The sequence below is a fragment of the Ambystoma mexicanum genome, chromosome 14 (assembly GCF_040938575.1).
Source record: "Ambystoma mexicanum isolate Mex_15411 chromosome 14, UKY_AmexF1_1, whole genome shotgun sequence".
NCBI lineage: Eukaryota > Metazoa > Chordata > Amphibia > Caudata > Ambystomatidae > Ambystoma > Ambystoma mexicanum.
Genome location: NC_090940.1, coordinates 102591126 through 102607407, shown reverse-complemented (window position 1 = coordinate 102607407; position 16282 = coordinate 102591126). Strand labels below are relative to the sequence as shown.

Genomic DNA, 16282 nt, shown 5'->3' with positions numbered 1-16282 from the left:
ACGTTGCCCCTGAGCTATCCTCCCAAGACTCATAATATTGTGCGGGATTCTGATTGTTGGATCTGCTTACTGTCAGCAGTGGAGTCGGCACTGTGAAATAAATGGGTGGATGCTGTCAACCCACATGTAATCTCAACTTGTACCCTGAAAATCAGCACAGTGCCAGGAAGAACAATTTCAGCCCAGCAACCTCTCTTCCCACGTCCATGGACCTGGTAAATCATCACACCAAATGTGTACTCTGATCGTTTCCCTTCCTCGCCACGACATTTGGCTCTCAACAATACTCTGTTTTACAAATCACACTTGAAAAGTACACACATCAATAAAGTAATGCAGCAATATAGGAATCCTTATAGAAATATGTTAAACAAAAAGAGTATAAATGCTACGTTATTTCACACCTTCTTGAAGACTACAAATACCATAATGCAATTCCATAAAATTCTAAAAATAAATGCTACGTTATTTCACACCTTCTTGAAGACTACAAATACCATAATGCAATTCCATAAAATTCTAAAAATAAATGCTACGTTATTTCACACCTTCTTGAAGACTACAAATACCATAATGCAATTCCATAAAATTCTAAAAAATGGCTTGTATGCTGTCTTTCAAGACTTAGTCATAACAAAAGATACAGTGAAATGGTAGCCGTTTGCATCCTTTGACAAATGCATGCTTTATGTGATGCCAGTGAAATATGACAGTCTCCCCAAAAAACAAAATGTATTTAACACACCAAATGCAGACATATGAATACTATCGAGATAGTGCACAACTTTTTGTCAACATATTTTGATTGTAATCAAAGAAGAAAGATTTGGGCTGCAACTCGTTTTTCTGTATGTGCTTTCAGGATAAAATGCCCCTTTTCAACCTCTTGTCCAAAACAAAGGTTCTTGCGTGATAAGCACTAACTGTGGGGCCCCACGGGTCTGATGGGCTGCTGGGCAGGTGGGCTGGAGGTACTTGTCTCTAGAAGAGTCTCACAGGGGTTGGGAGCTGACAGCACGGCCTCGCTAAAACAGGCACAAAGAAAAGCCCTGTGGTTGGAAGCAGCCCAGCCCTCGTTACTACTTATACTCATGGCAGCAGATAGCTGTGGGGCCCCCAAGAGCGCAGGGCTCGGGGTGACAGCACAGATGGGCCATGCCTCGGGCGGCTTTGCTCGTGCTGGTGCATTTCGACATCGGTCACAGTATAGCAGGATTTGGACTACCATCTCCAGAATGCAAAGGGGCATTTTTGCGCTCTTACCGCCGGCGGATTTCCCGGTGGCGGTAATAGCGCAAATTTTCGGCGGATTTCCCACCAGCTCAGAGCTGGGGCGAAATCCGCCGAAGTCCTGATTTGGCGGACCCTAAATCCGGCGGTAATAGCGCTACCGCCGGATTTAAGTGTTACTGCCAAAGTCGTGATCAGGCCCATTGTCTCTTAGCGTTTTACTCCTACGGTTTGATGTAAATAAACTACCCATATATCTGATTAGCTAACACTGTTCTCTTGCTAAGGCCAATTGGATGAATTGGTGCTGCTTATGGGTCTCCTACGAGGGGCTGCAACTTTTGGCTCACCAGATGTTTTGTCCTACAACTCCCATCAGCTCTAGCCAGCATAGTCAATGGTGAAGGATCACGCGAGTCGTAGTCCCTAACACATGGGCAGCCACTGGTTGCAGATCTCTGTTCGACAAGGCTTCCCTGAGTTCATAATTACCAATCATCAGGGTGGAGGCATGTAGTCCTAGTATTCAGCCACTCCGTCAACAATCTAACTCAGTATGTCGAACTGCTGGTAAGGACCCGAGCATGTGCCTGGGCCGCGTAGGTGTCGGCCATCTTCCTTCTGTCCCTACTGCAGCATTCTGGGGGGGAAAGTGGGTGATGGGAACCAGAAGCCTTCTTCAGGAGAAACCAGAGACTTTTCTGCATTTCATCCTCAATACAAGCCAGAATGCAGCACAATTGTGTTAACTCTTTCATTGCTGGACGTTGTCCTTTGCGTGGTATTGGATTTCTGTGCATAGTAGAAATTAGCTTAAATGCCAGCCATTTATTTGGGACAAAAATACACTAAAGAAAAAAATTACACAAGTGCAAAATCAGAATCACAAAATCACATTCTGATTCATGTCTTTTTATTTCAACTTTCTAAATAAACAAAGTTTATTCTTTCCATTATTCTGAAAGTTTTGCTTCAATACTACCCCAAAACTTGCCGTCTTCGGGTTCACCTTTAGAAAAACGTGCAAAATGTCTCAATGGTGCTAGTTACGATGCAATCGAAAGCATAGTGATGGTGCTTCCCCGTACATATATAATTATGTATTTGAGGCATTGGATTCATGGATGGGTGTGGCTCATGTCAGAAGACTCCTCCTTTTAAATTTCTAGTCCTGTCCAGGGTGATCTGACACAAGCAGCGGTTATCACGATTCCACTTGGGTCAATTCCCAGGTGGAGCGGTCAGCATTGGCGTCAATCCATCTCTTTGACCCTCAGATGTTTCGAATTCTGATTGCCAAGTTAGGCTGCCCGGCTTGCTCTTCCCAAGCGTATCAGTGATCTGCTAACATCCCATCAAGACAGGGCAGCATACAGAACAGAGGAATTTGTTGATGTCCATCAAAATTAAAATAATGCGTTCTTCAGCTGTGATATAATATTTTGACAGAGTCCACAATGCATTTTGTTGTGTCACCAAATAGTCTGATAATTACATTTCTAATCAAACACAGTTGGGCAGCTAAGTATGTTCCCCCCACTTACATCAACATGGATTTACATGCGCATCTGCACACATGACTGGTTACTGCATGCTGAATTGGGTGCACAGGTTTCTTGAAATCCCCTTGTTTCTAGGCGCTGTCACAATCAGTGTTCTTATTTCCTAATTTGATGGTGCTCCATTTATCGATCTCGGAGAAAGAAGGGTGGGGTGGATCCTGCCGGGATTCAAACCTCTGGCCTTCAGGCTCCTTGCAGATGACAGGGGCCATCGATTAACTTAATGAACTTTGTTACTGAACAAGAAGAGGTGATCAGCCAAACTGTGTGAGGCTGTGCGAGGCAGCAAACTGTGGTCATACCTGTTTTAATGTGCTTTGCACTGGTTGGTTGCATTAGGTCCAGCAAACAAGGTGGAGTTCTGACCCATTGAGGATGCGTCCAACACGTTAGCTAAGCGATCCCAGGGTTGTCGAACTTTAGGCGTCTAGGGCCGGAAACATGTCGGATTTTCAGGATACCCCTCAATAATAATCATGAGATAGATTTGCATACAATGATTCTAAATGAATGCACATTTGTTCCCCTGAATATTAATTCGAAACATCCTGAAAACCCATCAGGATTCCGTCCCTCGAAGCGTGGAGTTGGACAACCCTGTCTTAAATTGTTTAATTAAAAAGAAAACAAGGTATGTGAGAACAAACGTCACAGCAACGTGATCCATGGAGCTTGCCAACTTTTAGGTTCTTGCAGGGGGAATTTTTTGTTTTATGAAATGCATGTACTCTGACTTTTCTATAAAAAAGATAGACAAATCTATTCATATCTGTAGATGAGTTTATATGTATCAATTTTCTACCAAGGCTTTTTTTTGTAATTTTAGGACTTAACAAGACAGGTTGTTTTGCGATGTGGTTGATTGGACTGAATTAATATTTTTTTAATTGAGACTTTAATTTTCAAAAAGGCGTTTTTCCAGGAGACGCCAGAAATTCTATTTCTTATTTGCAAATACACCTACTTTACGTTGGTCGCTGTAGTACCCAAAGATTTTCACGCCAGCAATGCGGCCCTCCCTAGTACGTCCTCTTTTCTATTCATACCTAGAGGGCAGAGTATGTAGGAGAGGATTTAGGGATAGAAAGCCCTTTTCAATTTATCGTTGAACAGACTTTCTTGGTCCATTTTGTAGAAGGCCTAGTTCAGACATGTTTGGTATAAAGCCTCAAACACTGTGACGTACTGGGAAATGAAATACGGCTAGTTTAAGATACTTCCAATGTTGTCTGGCAAGTAGAGTCAGGGACTAGGAGATAAAGTGAATTACTCAAGCTTGTATAATCTGATCAAGAGGATCAATCGAGCTTAGATCTTAGGTGGCGGGTTCTAAGGGCTAAAAAGCAGCCATTAGAATACTGCGCCTCCCCTGATCGGTGTGACTTTGATGTTCCCCTCTAAGCTTGATTTGAGTTCTCATAGGCATACAGAGCGCAGAAGAGGCGATATGCCGGTCCATGACTGTCTGTATTGTGCCGCTAGGGTCTTCAGCTATGGCACTTCTCTGGCACCTTTTGTGAATTGTGTGTTTGCAACCCTTGCAGAACTAGTGCAAAAGGACAGCGACCTGTGTTGCTCCAGGCTTTGGTTTTTGCGCTGTTGCATTCAAGGGCGATCATGCATTTTCTTCGACTTCCAAGCCAGTCGACTACGGTTACTGTCGCCTAGACGGATGGGCTTTCAGGGGGCTCATCCAATTGCAGGATTCTGCTCCTGTCTCAAACCTGGGCACTGGCTGGTCCATGCATTTGGGCCTCCATCGGAGACATCTACCAACCTTCATGAGGTTCTTCAAGAAGCACAAGTCCAGACGGAACATCTCCTAGCTACGATCCTAACATCTTTGCAAGACGCCCTTTCTCTGACGATGAAGTTATCCACACTTCTAGGCTGCACCAAGGACAGGCTGGCCGTTTTGTCACTTAAAACAGAAAGCATGGGCAGGATTGTACTAGGGAACAACATAGGTCCACGCACCAATCTTTTCGTGTCCCACAGCCCCAAATGTCAATTTGTTACTTTTCATGACAAACTATTTGTTTAGTAATAGTAGTCAAGTACTACTTACGGGCAGGTTTTTGGTCCACGTTCTTGTAAATAGTGCATTTGAAAGCACATTTGGGCAGGAATATTTACCAAAACTAATTGCTGCAAAGTGCAGTTACTCATCAAATTGGATCACTTTAGCCCCCCAAAATGGTGTAAACTAGAATGCTGGACCGGCCGGTCGGGTTTTGCCCTATTTCCACGACGTGCCAGCCTGAATTTAGGTTTGGCACTATTCCCAGTCCTGTTTATTTATTTTTTTTAAATTTTATTTTGTATTTATATAGCGCTACAAACCCTCAGGCATCTGAGCGCTGCTTATTACCCACGGCGTGTGATGCTCATTTATCGACCTCGGAAAGGATGAAAGGCTGAGTTTGGCCCTGCCAGGATTCAAACCTGTGTCAGCAGCCTCTGCACCGATGTCAAAGCGAGCGCTCTACTCACTGTGCTATCTGACCGGCTCTGTTCATATATTTTGTTGCTCTTTCGAGCAACTAACTTGGCACAAACATAAATGAGAACTCTTGCGATGGCCCACTGGGAGGGTCTACATGGGCGATGCACCGCTTTCCAGAAGGGAGTGGGAGAATAGCTTCTTCTGGTCCTCAGACATGTGCTGGCAGAGGTGGCTAGGCGTGCCCAGCTTACAGACACTTGACGCATGCATAAACCTAAGGCGTGTGCAATACATGTGCTGTGCTATGGTTCATCACTGAAAGATTTGATGAAAATGTTAATATATTTCGTGTCACATTGCAGTCATTCACATGTACTTTGAGGCATGAGCTACTCTTTCTCACTGTTGAGGACTTCAGGTGTGCCTGTAAACCTGTATGTAGACTTTGGCCCCGCCAGCGACGTAAAATGCTTCAAAATTGAGCCAACAATAATTGTATGTAGACGATTCATCAGGAAGATGTTGATTCCCCTTTAGCCTGGTGCTTCCATTTTAATTTATGCAAAAGAACCTCAAAATTAGGAAAGGGGACACTCAGTTATCTTTTTCCATCACGCCTGGTCACATGGATAGAGGGGTTGAGGGTTATTTGTATTTTTGTGATTGGGTATTTATAACATGTTTAATATCCAGAGATTTCTAAGCACAGACCCGGGGATTGAACCTGTGTTTCTCCACATCGTCTTACTTCCAAGGCGGGCACATTGCCTCTGAGCTATCCTTCATATTTGCCATCAACTTCATGAGTCACTAAAAGCCCCTCCCCAAAGGACTTAGTGTCAAAGTTTGCACCTGATAGCCATCTGGTGCAAAAGGGGTGCTAACTCATTGTGATGTTAACTTTTCCTCATTATACACGCTGGCCCACTTCCCACTCCCCACCCTTCGGGAAACCGGTTTAGGTTTAATAAGCAAACTCCCCACATTTCCACTTGAGATGCTCAACCGTGGCAAAAGGGTGAAGGTTTGGGACTCCAACCTGCTATTTTCCACCACAAAGCCCAACCTTCAAGAAAGATCAGGGTTTGATAAGGCAGCCCCCCATGTTTTTCACTATAATGGCAATCCTTTGCAAAAGGGCGCAGGTTTGATAAGTCAACCACATATGTCTTCCACTGTGAGAGTCACCAGTCCCAGAAGAAAGATGTCTCTGTGGTGGTCAACTCCAAGCAAACCATATTTCTGGGAGCAAATCCCAGTTTGCCTGAATTCCATTTCCATCATTGACATATTCAGGTTTTGCTCTCCAAAGTCTGGGAATAAGAGAGGCTATCATACAATCAGTATGTGAACATGAAAGTACCACGCTAAGCCATGTGTTTAGCTACATAATATTGGGTTCAGTAAATGATAGATCCCTCATAGGCTTTGCACACAATAGATATGCCAAAAAAAACACACACAGAGCACATTTGCAGTTTAGGAGATAGCTTTGTGTACACATTTCCCCAGTGACATTATCTTTGGACCAGCAGCATGCCCTTGGAAGGAGGTCAAGGACAGAGATGATGTCGCTCAATATGAAACAAATCGATGAAAAAGCCTACAGAGTGAGAGCGCACAGAAGCAGAGTCCCATTCATTTGTCAGAGGAGGGTAGGCAGCTTTGGATCCATAACCTACCGGGCTCGGGTTGGTGGCGTGCAACAAAAAGGATGCGCGTCGACGGATGTGGCGCAGCGATCAATGCTAACGGTGCAGCAGGGAGAGTCGCGACAGGCGGCTAAGGGTTTGTTCTGATCCGGTTTAGACCAGCTCTTCTTTGCCTAGTCTTGTATTATTGCTGAGTTCTTTAAAACATAAAGTCTGCCTTTGTTGATCCAACCTTTAACAGCGAGGTGCGCTCCCATACCATGGAGTCAGAAACCAAGTGTACTTTACAACTGAGTGTCCTCACGAAGCTGACCAAGCGGGGAGTGTTTGATGTAAACTATGAAAAGAGGTCCCTCCGGTGTGGCTGGGCCCAGCTTCGCATCCGTTTTTCCTGCACATCGACCCACTTTCCTTGCAACATGAGTCGTCCTGTGGAGCTCAGGAGAAGCCATCTTTCAGGTGGTCAGTGGCTGTTCGTCCGGCTGTGACTGTCAGGAAGATTGCATAAGCCCTGTGAGACGCTTGGAAGCCAGCGTTTTTCCCTGCAAGCCCAAGAGAAGAGGAGACACTGTGGTTAGCATGCACCAACCTGACACATCACAAGCGTGGATTTAGCTGCTTGCATCTTTAAAGGCCAATTCCCACCCCTTACACAATGTGATTGGTCAGCCTCAGACTTGGCTGCTCATTGGTCCCTTTCCGCCTAGCCAACCATAAGATGTCTTACTAATCACATAGCTCTTGCCATCCACTGATAAACAAGCAAAGAAATTCACCCTTCCTCTGTCCTCTAGGTTTGTTTATAATTTCAAAACATCCCAGTGCTTCTAAACACATAATAAGGCCCTGCCATTTAAAGCCACCTGGAAAGTTGGAGAATGCACTCGTACTTTAAAGTGCATCATTCCAAAACCTCCCTTGGCAGATACAGACACCCATTCAGCTCTCGCTAGTATTTTGGAGCACACACGCTGCTACAACATCAACCAGCAGACTGTTCGTATTTGGAAATAGGTTACAAGGCTGTACACTTCGCTATTAGACATGTGTAAGGTCTGTGTAAAGAAAGCTTTAGCTCTTGAAGATGCTTATCAGAGAGAGCCTGGAGTCACTGGGTGCCTTGTGATGGAATCTCTTTTGGCAGCAATTTGGTAGGAGTGAATGGAACTGTTAAAGTTTGGGGAGAAATACGTTCATTATTGTGGCAATAATCCCTGAGCGTAGCGAGGGCCTTAACAAAGGCCCCAGGGGCATTACCGTAGGCGGTTATTGCCATTAGTACCCTGGCCCATTAGACCGGGGTGCTAATGTTTTTTTTTCCTGGCTGGGAAACGCGTTGCGTTTCGCAGCTGAACAAAAAAAGTTTAAACATGTTTACAAAAATGGCCGCTGCGGACACAAAAACGTAGTCTGTTTTCTCTTTCCGTGGCAGCTATAGTAAACACAGAAAATGGCCGCCATGGAAGAGTAGAAGGGACCACATGTAGTCCCTTCTCCCTTTCCATGGCGACCATTGAAGTAAGTTGAACAAAAAGTAAACAAAAAAATGGCTGCCATGGAAAGGGAGAAGGGACTACACCTAGTCCCTACTCCCTTTCATGGTCGGCCATTCCAGACCAAAAATGCTGTCAGAGATGGGAGCGAGCCGCACGCCGTTGCGCGATCGGGATTACCATCAGGTAAGGCTCGGAATCCATCCAACTACAGGTGTTTTTTTTCTTTTTTGCCGCACCAGGACTAATGCATTTAACAGTACGTTTTCCTGGTTTCCTGCTTTACAAAATAATCTTACCCTCTACCTTTGCAAAGCTAGACCTATTGACTTTGTCAATGCTTGTTTTATATAGCACATGCTGCAAACCGAACAGGGGTTTGGGCTTCAATAATAGGTGTTTATTATTTAGTTCTATGGTACTCATTTTATCAATTTTAGCCTCTGTCCTTACCCTGCAGATTTATTTTATTAATTGTTGGTTTTGTACGATCGAACCGAAAAAAAAGGTCCGACCGTACAAAACGACCGAAAAATACTACCACCAAAGGTTCGAACACCAAAAGTAACACCCCGCTCACTATACTGTGTCGCATAGTAAGCGGGGCGTTGCGGGGGACACCCCCGCAAAAAAGAAAACAGGGGCTGCAGGGGTGTCCCCCGCAACACCCTGCTCACTATACTTTACAGTATCACTAAAAGCGCCTGCCCAAAGGACTTAGTGTGAAAGTTTGCACCTTATCTGGTGCAAAGGGGTGCTAACTCATTGTGATGTTAACTTTTCCTCATTATACACGCTGGCCCACTTCCTGCTCCCCATCCTTCACAGTATAGTGAGCGGGGGTTGGGGGAAAGCCCTGCAGCCCCCGTAGTATGTAAGTGTGTTCGCATGAGAAAGGTGCAAACTTTTGATAGTTCGCACCTTTCTCATGCGAACATTCCGGCCGCGGCAAAATCAGCCGCGTTCGGATCACTTAGAATCTTAATTGTTCAATTGTTAGGCGCCAATACAGCAAGTAAATACCATTTCAATGCGCCCACAGGGCAAAGGGAGGGAACAGGGCGTGAAACACATTAATAAACACAAAAATGATAAAGAAAAAAAGAAATAAACTGTGGGGGAGAAAGGCAAAAAGGACGAACCTACTATGTCATGTGAGTATTCAGAATGTGCAATTGCAGCAGGAAAGAGTGAAGGGGGAAGTGCTAAAGTGTCCGTGCTCGTGGGTGAGCCACAGATAAGTGCATGGTGAGGAGGGTACTACACAACCAGGGCAGCCATGTAGACATTGAAGAACCAGGGGATAAGTTAGAACTCTGGTGGATGCCACAGGTTGAGAGAGTGATAGTAGAGAGGAAGGATCCAAGTTCCACCTGGGATCGGTGGTCAGAAAGGTTAACCATGCCAGAGCCTGACCTGTGATTCCCAGGGTGTCACAGAGACGTGCGATCAGGATGTTGTGGTTAACTGTGTCAAAGGCAGAGGAGAGGTCAAGAAGAATGAGGACAGAGGGGGTGTTAGTGTCAAGATTTGAGAGCAGGTCTTCACGGGTGTTCAGAAGAGCACTTTCTGTGCCTCTGGATGCTCTAAAGCCAGACTGATGGTCGTGGAGGTAACCAGCAGATTCAGTGTGGAGGGTGAGCTGGGAGATAGCTAGCTGATCCATGAGTTTGCCCAGGAAAGGGGTTATAGAGATGGGGTGGTAGTTTGCCAGAATGGAGGGGTCAGCTGAGGGTTTCTTAAGCAGAGGGTGAACAAGGGAGTGCTAAAGAGAAATTGGGAAAACTCCAGTGGCAAAAGAGAGATTGCAGAGATCAGCCAAGGCTGGAGTGAGAGAGTCAGTGTTGTCCTTAATGGTTTTGGAGGGCCAGGGGTCCACATGTTTGGATGACGCCTTCAATAGATCGGACTTGTCTGGCGACCTCATCAGGTGTGATGGGAGTGAGAAAAGAGAAGAGAAGTGGTGCAGGAGTCAAGGGAGGCTCCAGAAGTGTTAGTGTAAGATGTGGTGTGGGAGGGAGCGAGGAGAGGATGTCTTGGGTTTTTACAGTGAAGTGTGCAGCCAGGGCCGAGTGAAGGTCCTGGGTGGGTGTGACAGAAGAGGAGGCTGCTGAAGGATTGGCCAGTTCCTTACAGACTTTGAAAAGTTTGGCCGTGTTGTTTGACGCAGCAGAGATGCAGGCTTGAATAAAGACTCTTTTCTTGGTGTGGAATGGGTCAAGTCCTAAAAATAAAAGTGGGGGGACTCATCAACAAACGAAATGGGATGAGACATCGCCAGGAATTAGCATATCAAGGTGAAATTCGCACAATTCATTTAATTGGCTTTGCAACAGCATACACATTGCACAGGACGTAAAATTAATGCAAACACAAAACCAAGAGAGGATATTTTCTTCTAATTGTGTTTTTGAAAACGTTAAAAGGTGTGCATGTTTTAAACTTCAAGAACACATACAAATGTTTTCCCTGGAACATGCAGTACCGGAATGTGAGATTTCACCTTTAGTTGTTTGTTATTTTTTTTAATCAGGTTAAATAGTGCACTGGTGAGGTGTCTGACCTGCAAACCTGATGACTGCGGTTTGAACCCCGAGGTCAGCTTTAATTCAGACATTCAATGTTTCTCATTTTAGCAGGGGGGGACTGAGTCCACCCTCTGAAAAAAGTGGGTGGATTCCGTTCACCCACGTGTATCCTCGACTTGAGCCCTGGTGTGGATGCAGAGTCGATATTGCCTTTGAAGGAGGCGGCAGGCCAGTTTGTCAGTGGGTCCTCCTGACGAATTCCATTTCCACTCAGCTGCCCTACACTTGTGTTTAAGGGCAGCCATATCCGAGTCGTAAAAAGAGATGCACTTTTCATATATCATATTGAGGTGGGACTACTCTTCTTGCCAAACTTCAAGCTTCTCCCCAAACTTGCATCGCCTGTTTGCTTTATCCGGCCTTCTCCCACTTTGTATCAACTTGAACAGCTGGAGCCATTCAGTGCCGTTTCGTCTTCTCCACGGGCAACTTTGCGTGTACATTTTGACAGGCTTGACTATCTACTTGCCCTAGGCTTCCTTGATATACACAACCTCTTTCATCTATCCCTTTGGGGGTTAGGGCCTTACTCAAACAAGGGCCAGACTTGACATGTGATCTACTACAGCGGAATAGTAATATCGCCTCCTCCGCCTCAAACTATGACCTGGTGGGGCCGCTTTCTCCTTTCATTTGATCAGTCCGTCCTTCGCCCCGTATCTAGAAACTGAGATTTCTCTGGGACTCTGGCTCTTGGATTCAGGTTATTATGTGAATATTATCAATTTGCTGACCGATATCCTATATATATCCTCTGAACGCACCGACGGTGAGATCTTATATCACAGTTTAACCAGGTTAACTCCAGGTACTGGATTCAGGTTATCATGTGAATATTATCAATTTGCTGACCGATATCCCATATACATCCTCTGAACGCACCGACAGTGAGATCTTGTATCACAGTTTAACCAGGTTACCTCCAGGTACTGGATTCAGGTTATCATGTGAATATTATCAATTTGCTGACCGATATCCTATATATATCCTCTGAACGCACCGACGGTGAGATCTTATATCACAGTTTAACCAGGTTAACTCCAGGTACTGGATTCAGGTTATCATGTGAATATTATCAATTTGCTGTCCGATATCCTATGTACATCCTCTGAACGCACCGACGGTGAGATCTTGTATCACAGTTTAACCAGGTTACCTCCAGGTACTGGATTCAGGTTATCATGTGAATATTATCAATTTGCTGTCCGATATCCTATATACATCCTCTGAACGCACTGACGGTGAGATCTTGTATCACAGTTTAACCAGGTTACCTCCAGGTACTGGTACTTTTGGCTAGTAGTTATGTGTTTACTATTATCACATAATTCAAGCGAGTCAGAGACGTGTCGCTATTACGGTTTTTAGATCAGTGGAATTTAATGGATTGTCACTATGACATGATTTCTTTGAAGTATTGTGCACGCCATTATTATTCATAATAGATGACTTACATGCTTTTTTGGAAGAGACTACACATCACTTCCAGAGTGTGTTTAACACACACTCCCACTGTCAATAGTTGAATATTATATTGTATGCCAGAAGCCCATACTTGTGGGACTCGCTTGAATTTATAATGGTGAATTGCACCATACACTTTACCCGTTGAGCACGGCCACTTTGGTGAAAAAAGAAAAAAAAGGAAAATGAAATAAAGATTTTTTAGTCTTTTCTCTGTTTTTATTTTAGAAAACTGCAGATGAGTGTTAAAAAAACATGGGAAATGCAGTGTGAAAAAACAGGACTTAAAAAAATGCGTTCTTCCTTTTTATTACTATGACTAAGCTGTGGAAAACAGTGAAACGTCAGTTGCTTTTTTCCTTGTTTTTTGGTTTTAATGAAATAAATTGCCTATTTTTCGTAACCGCACTGGCGCGCTGAAACTTATTTTGCATGGCGCATTTCAAAATCACGCCTTGTAGTGCCTATCTGACTAGTGATTTAGTTAAACTCGTCTTTTTACGGTTACAGATTACCTCCAATATTTACCGCACCGTAGCCCCTGAAAACAACAGTAAAACTAAAAAAAGAAAATCACCTTGCTTTAATAAAGAGTTGGAAAAGAAGCTAAATCGTTTACAGTGTTAGGAGTTTTACAGTACTGGTAAAACATCCTGTTTCACCAGTGTGTACAATGATGTGCTTTTCAACCCATACACGAAAAATTTGCCCAGTTGTAGCTGGAGGCAACATCTCCACTATCAATAGCGGTATTGACCCAAGGGGTTTTGCCACATAGGGTAACATTCCATATAATTTATGATTGGTTATTTATAACGCGCCTAACACCCAGAGGTTTCTAAGCGCGGACCCAGGGATCAAACATGTGTTGCTTTGCGTCGTTTTGCTTCCAAGGCGAGCACGTTACCCCTGAGCTATCCTCCCGAGAGTCGCATCGGATCATTTCTCCAATGGAGTCCCATGGGACTTGAAAATTAGAACTAACCCCAACTCTACATACTGCGGACAATTAGTTATTGCGTTCGGTAACAATAATTGCGTTTCGTAGTGTTAACAGACGTACTCCCCCCCAAACTCGTAATCGGGCCCCAAACAACCCAAACACTTTTTAGACAAAGGCACTCATGAAGATTTTGGAGGTATTTCCCATTAGTATACCACATGTGGCCACTACCGATACCCCATGTGGTGCTGTAGCGGACTCCACTAGCACTAGGGCTTAAAGATGTGCCATGCATGCAGCACGACAGAAATACTGCATACCACATTTCTGAAATACCGTAGAGCTCATTTTGCGCCATTACATAATGTAGTGGCGGGGAGCCGTTCCGTCTAGACATACACATAGGCGGCTCCCTGACGCCAAATTTTGGTCATTCGCACGGCGGAGTGCAAATGTGAAACCGACAGGCTCTATAGGTATGCCCGACATTTTCGCCAACATGAAAATGCAAGCCGGTGCAAATGCTGGGGTATTTGTGTGGCGGAGATGAAGGGAGGTGGCGGTAACGCAAATTGCGTTGCGCTCCTCCTCTGGACAGGCATATTGCAAGCTTGCCTCATGCTTGGGGGAATATATTGCATGTACAGTTTTGGCAGGGGGCATGCTAGATTCTCAAACATATGGTTACAGGCGCAACATGGGCAAAGCCATTTATTCCAAAAGGCATACATACAGGCACCATGGGCAGGGAGTATAGCTCAGGGGCAACGTGCTCGCCTTGGAAGCAAGACGACACAGAGCAACACAGGTTCGATCCCGGGTCCACGCCTAGAAACCTCTGGGTATTAAGCGCGTTATAAATAACCCATCATATCATGTATTACAGACCAAACTAGCACGAATGGGCATGGCCATTGCCAGCCTTCCTTACCAGCACTACTGGCACAGCATGTCCAGGAGACAGCACAATAGTTAAAGGCTTGCCTCAGGCTTGGGGCCAGTTCAAATCCATCAGCGGGACTGACTCCCCCATGAAACAGTGATATATTATGTACCAAACTGGCCCATAAGGCATTTCCAAAATGGTGGAATTCGACATCATCATTATTGTGCCCCACACAAAGAAGGGCGCACTCCAGTTCTCGGTACACCTGGCAACTCAGGTGGTGTTATTTCATCCCCATCAGTGCTGGGAATTCTGGTCCTTGTAGTTGCAAGGTGCTGAGAAAAGACACTCCCCCATTACAGTAGTAGCATCAACACCTGGGACTGCCTTACTGAAGAGAGCCTGAGGCTCGAAAGCGCTTGGAGGAGAACAGCCCCCGAGATACCTACTTCACGTTGACGTCCCGTGGCGTCACTTCCCAATGCTCGCCGGCATCCCCCCCACTTTATTTTCTAGGACTTGAGCCCTGGGCCAGAGGCTATCTTTATTTTATCCTCTGGCGTCTTTCCTGGCATAGTTATCCCTAGATTTGAGATCTGTTCCTAATCTGGGAGTTTCCATGGGGGCTGACGTGTCCATAATCACCAAGATTTCTGGGCCAAAATGCCTGCTTCTTTCTACTCCAGGTCTGTGTTTCTCGCTTATGAGGATGGAGCAGAGGTGGTAGGTGCCTAGGTTCATTCCAGCTTCGATTACGTACCCGATCTATATGCTGGCCTCTCGCCCTCTGCCATTTAAAAATATACAGGCAATTCATCAAGCAGCAGTAGGATTGGTCGGTGCAATCGGCAAAAGAGATGGCATGTTCGTCGCCCGAGACTACCTATACTCCCTTGTGGTTGAAAAGAGGCCTCTTAAATCCTATGCGCCGTGCATAGAGGTAGCTGCATATGCTGGCTTTGCCGGCGCTTCTTTGGTTTAAATGTTCCGCCTGTGGTGGGGAACGGTTCCCTGGTTTGGGGGACTGAGATATTGGAACACCCTCCCCGCCTCCCTAGGGTCTGAGTAGAAGTTCCTAAAACTCATCTCTGTGAGGATTACTCTGTCCTCTGGGCCTGGGAGCACTCCCGAGCAATGAAAGAGCAGCGCCGGGAAGCGGTGGGATGAGCAGCGTGTGCATGACCGACCCTCGCACTCACTCCTCCTCACCACTTTAGGACATAGGGTCATCATCAGAAGACAGCTTACTACATTCACTGACTGCTAGTAGTAGTAATTCAGAGCCCTGGACCCACTAAGCTCCACTGCAGCTCTATCACAAGGCCTTTGTGGTACATTAGCTGTTTGTTTCAGTTGTAAGATTTCTCATGAGACCAATCCTTTCTACAGTCCTGGCCTATGAAATATATGTTGTCCTCATCACTTGGTAGTCTTTCTGAAGTTGGCAGCCATAAGTGTTCTTGCTACACCTTAGACATCTTCCCTGCATCTATGTTCAGGACCCTTGACCCTCACCCGAGAGGAGCCTTGGCAGTTTTTGGTATTCAGTTCTGGGCCTGCCTGATACCCCAAAGCAGCAGTGGTTCCCGCCTATCTTGCTCCTTGAGATATCCTGCACGCTGTTGCCCCCGGTAGAACTGGGGCCGGACTCGCTGACGAAATAAGACATTGCTCCTCATTACGAGAATGGCGGTAACCCGCCGGTGCTACCCGCGGGCTGTCGCCGTCCTCCTAATACCGAATCCGCCACCTGATATCCCGGTGCCACCGGGACATTACAAGTCCTGGCGGCCCGGGATATCAGGTGGCGGATTCGGGAAGTCTCCATTCCCATGGAGTCAGGAACGGGTTCTCGAAAGCACTGGCACCGTTGTTAACGGTGCCGGTGCTTCCATAAAAACTCTGCCGTCTGGGGCTGTTGAGAGTCTTATCCTTAAATGTTCAGGTAGAATAGTAGAGGGACAAGAGGTGGCTTAAATGAGCAGTGTTTTGAGGAGATAGGAGGTATTGCTACTAAG

The 16282-nt window shown here is 45.5% G+C and overlaps 1 protein-coding gene across 4 annotated transcripts in view; it reads right to left on the bottom strand.

Annotated features, from left to right (window-relative positions):
* Positions 1–2126: 2126 nt before the first annotated feature.
* RGS6 (regulator of G protein signaling 6) overlaps positions 2127–16282 on the bottom strand; it is a 1543034-nt gene continuing 1528878 nt past the window's right edge. For all 4 annotated transcript variants that reach the window (XM_069638605.1, XM_069638608.1, XM_069638607.1 and 1 more), the window contains one exon: positions 2127–7432. In XM_069638605.1, the coding sequence (XP_069494706.1) occupies positions 7382–7432 (51 nt within the window). In that variant the 3' untranslated portion in view covers positions 2127–7381. The remainder of the gene's footprint in view (positions 7433–16282) is intronic.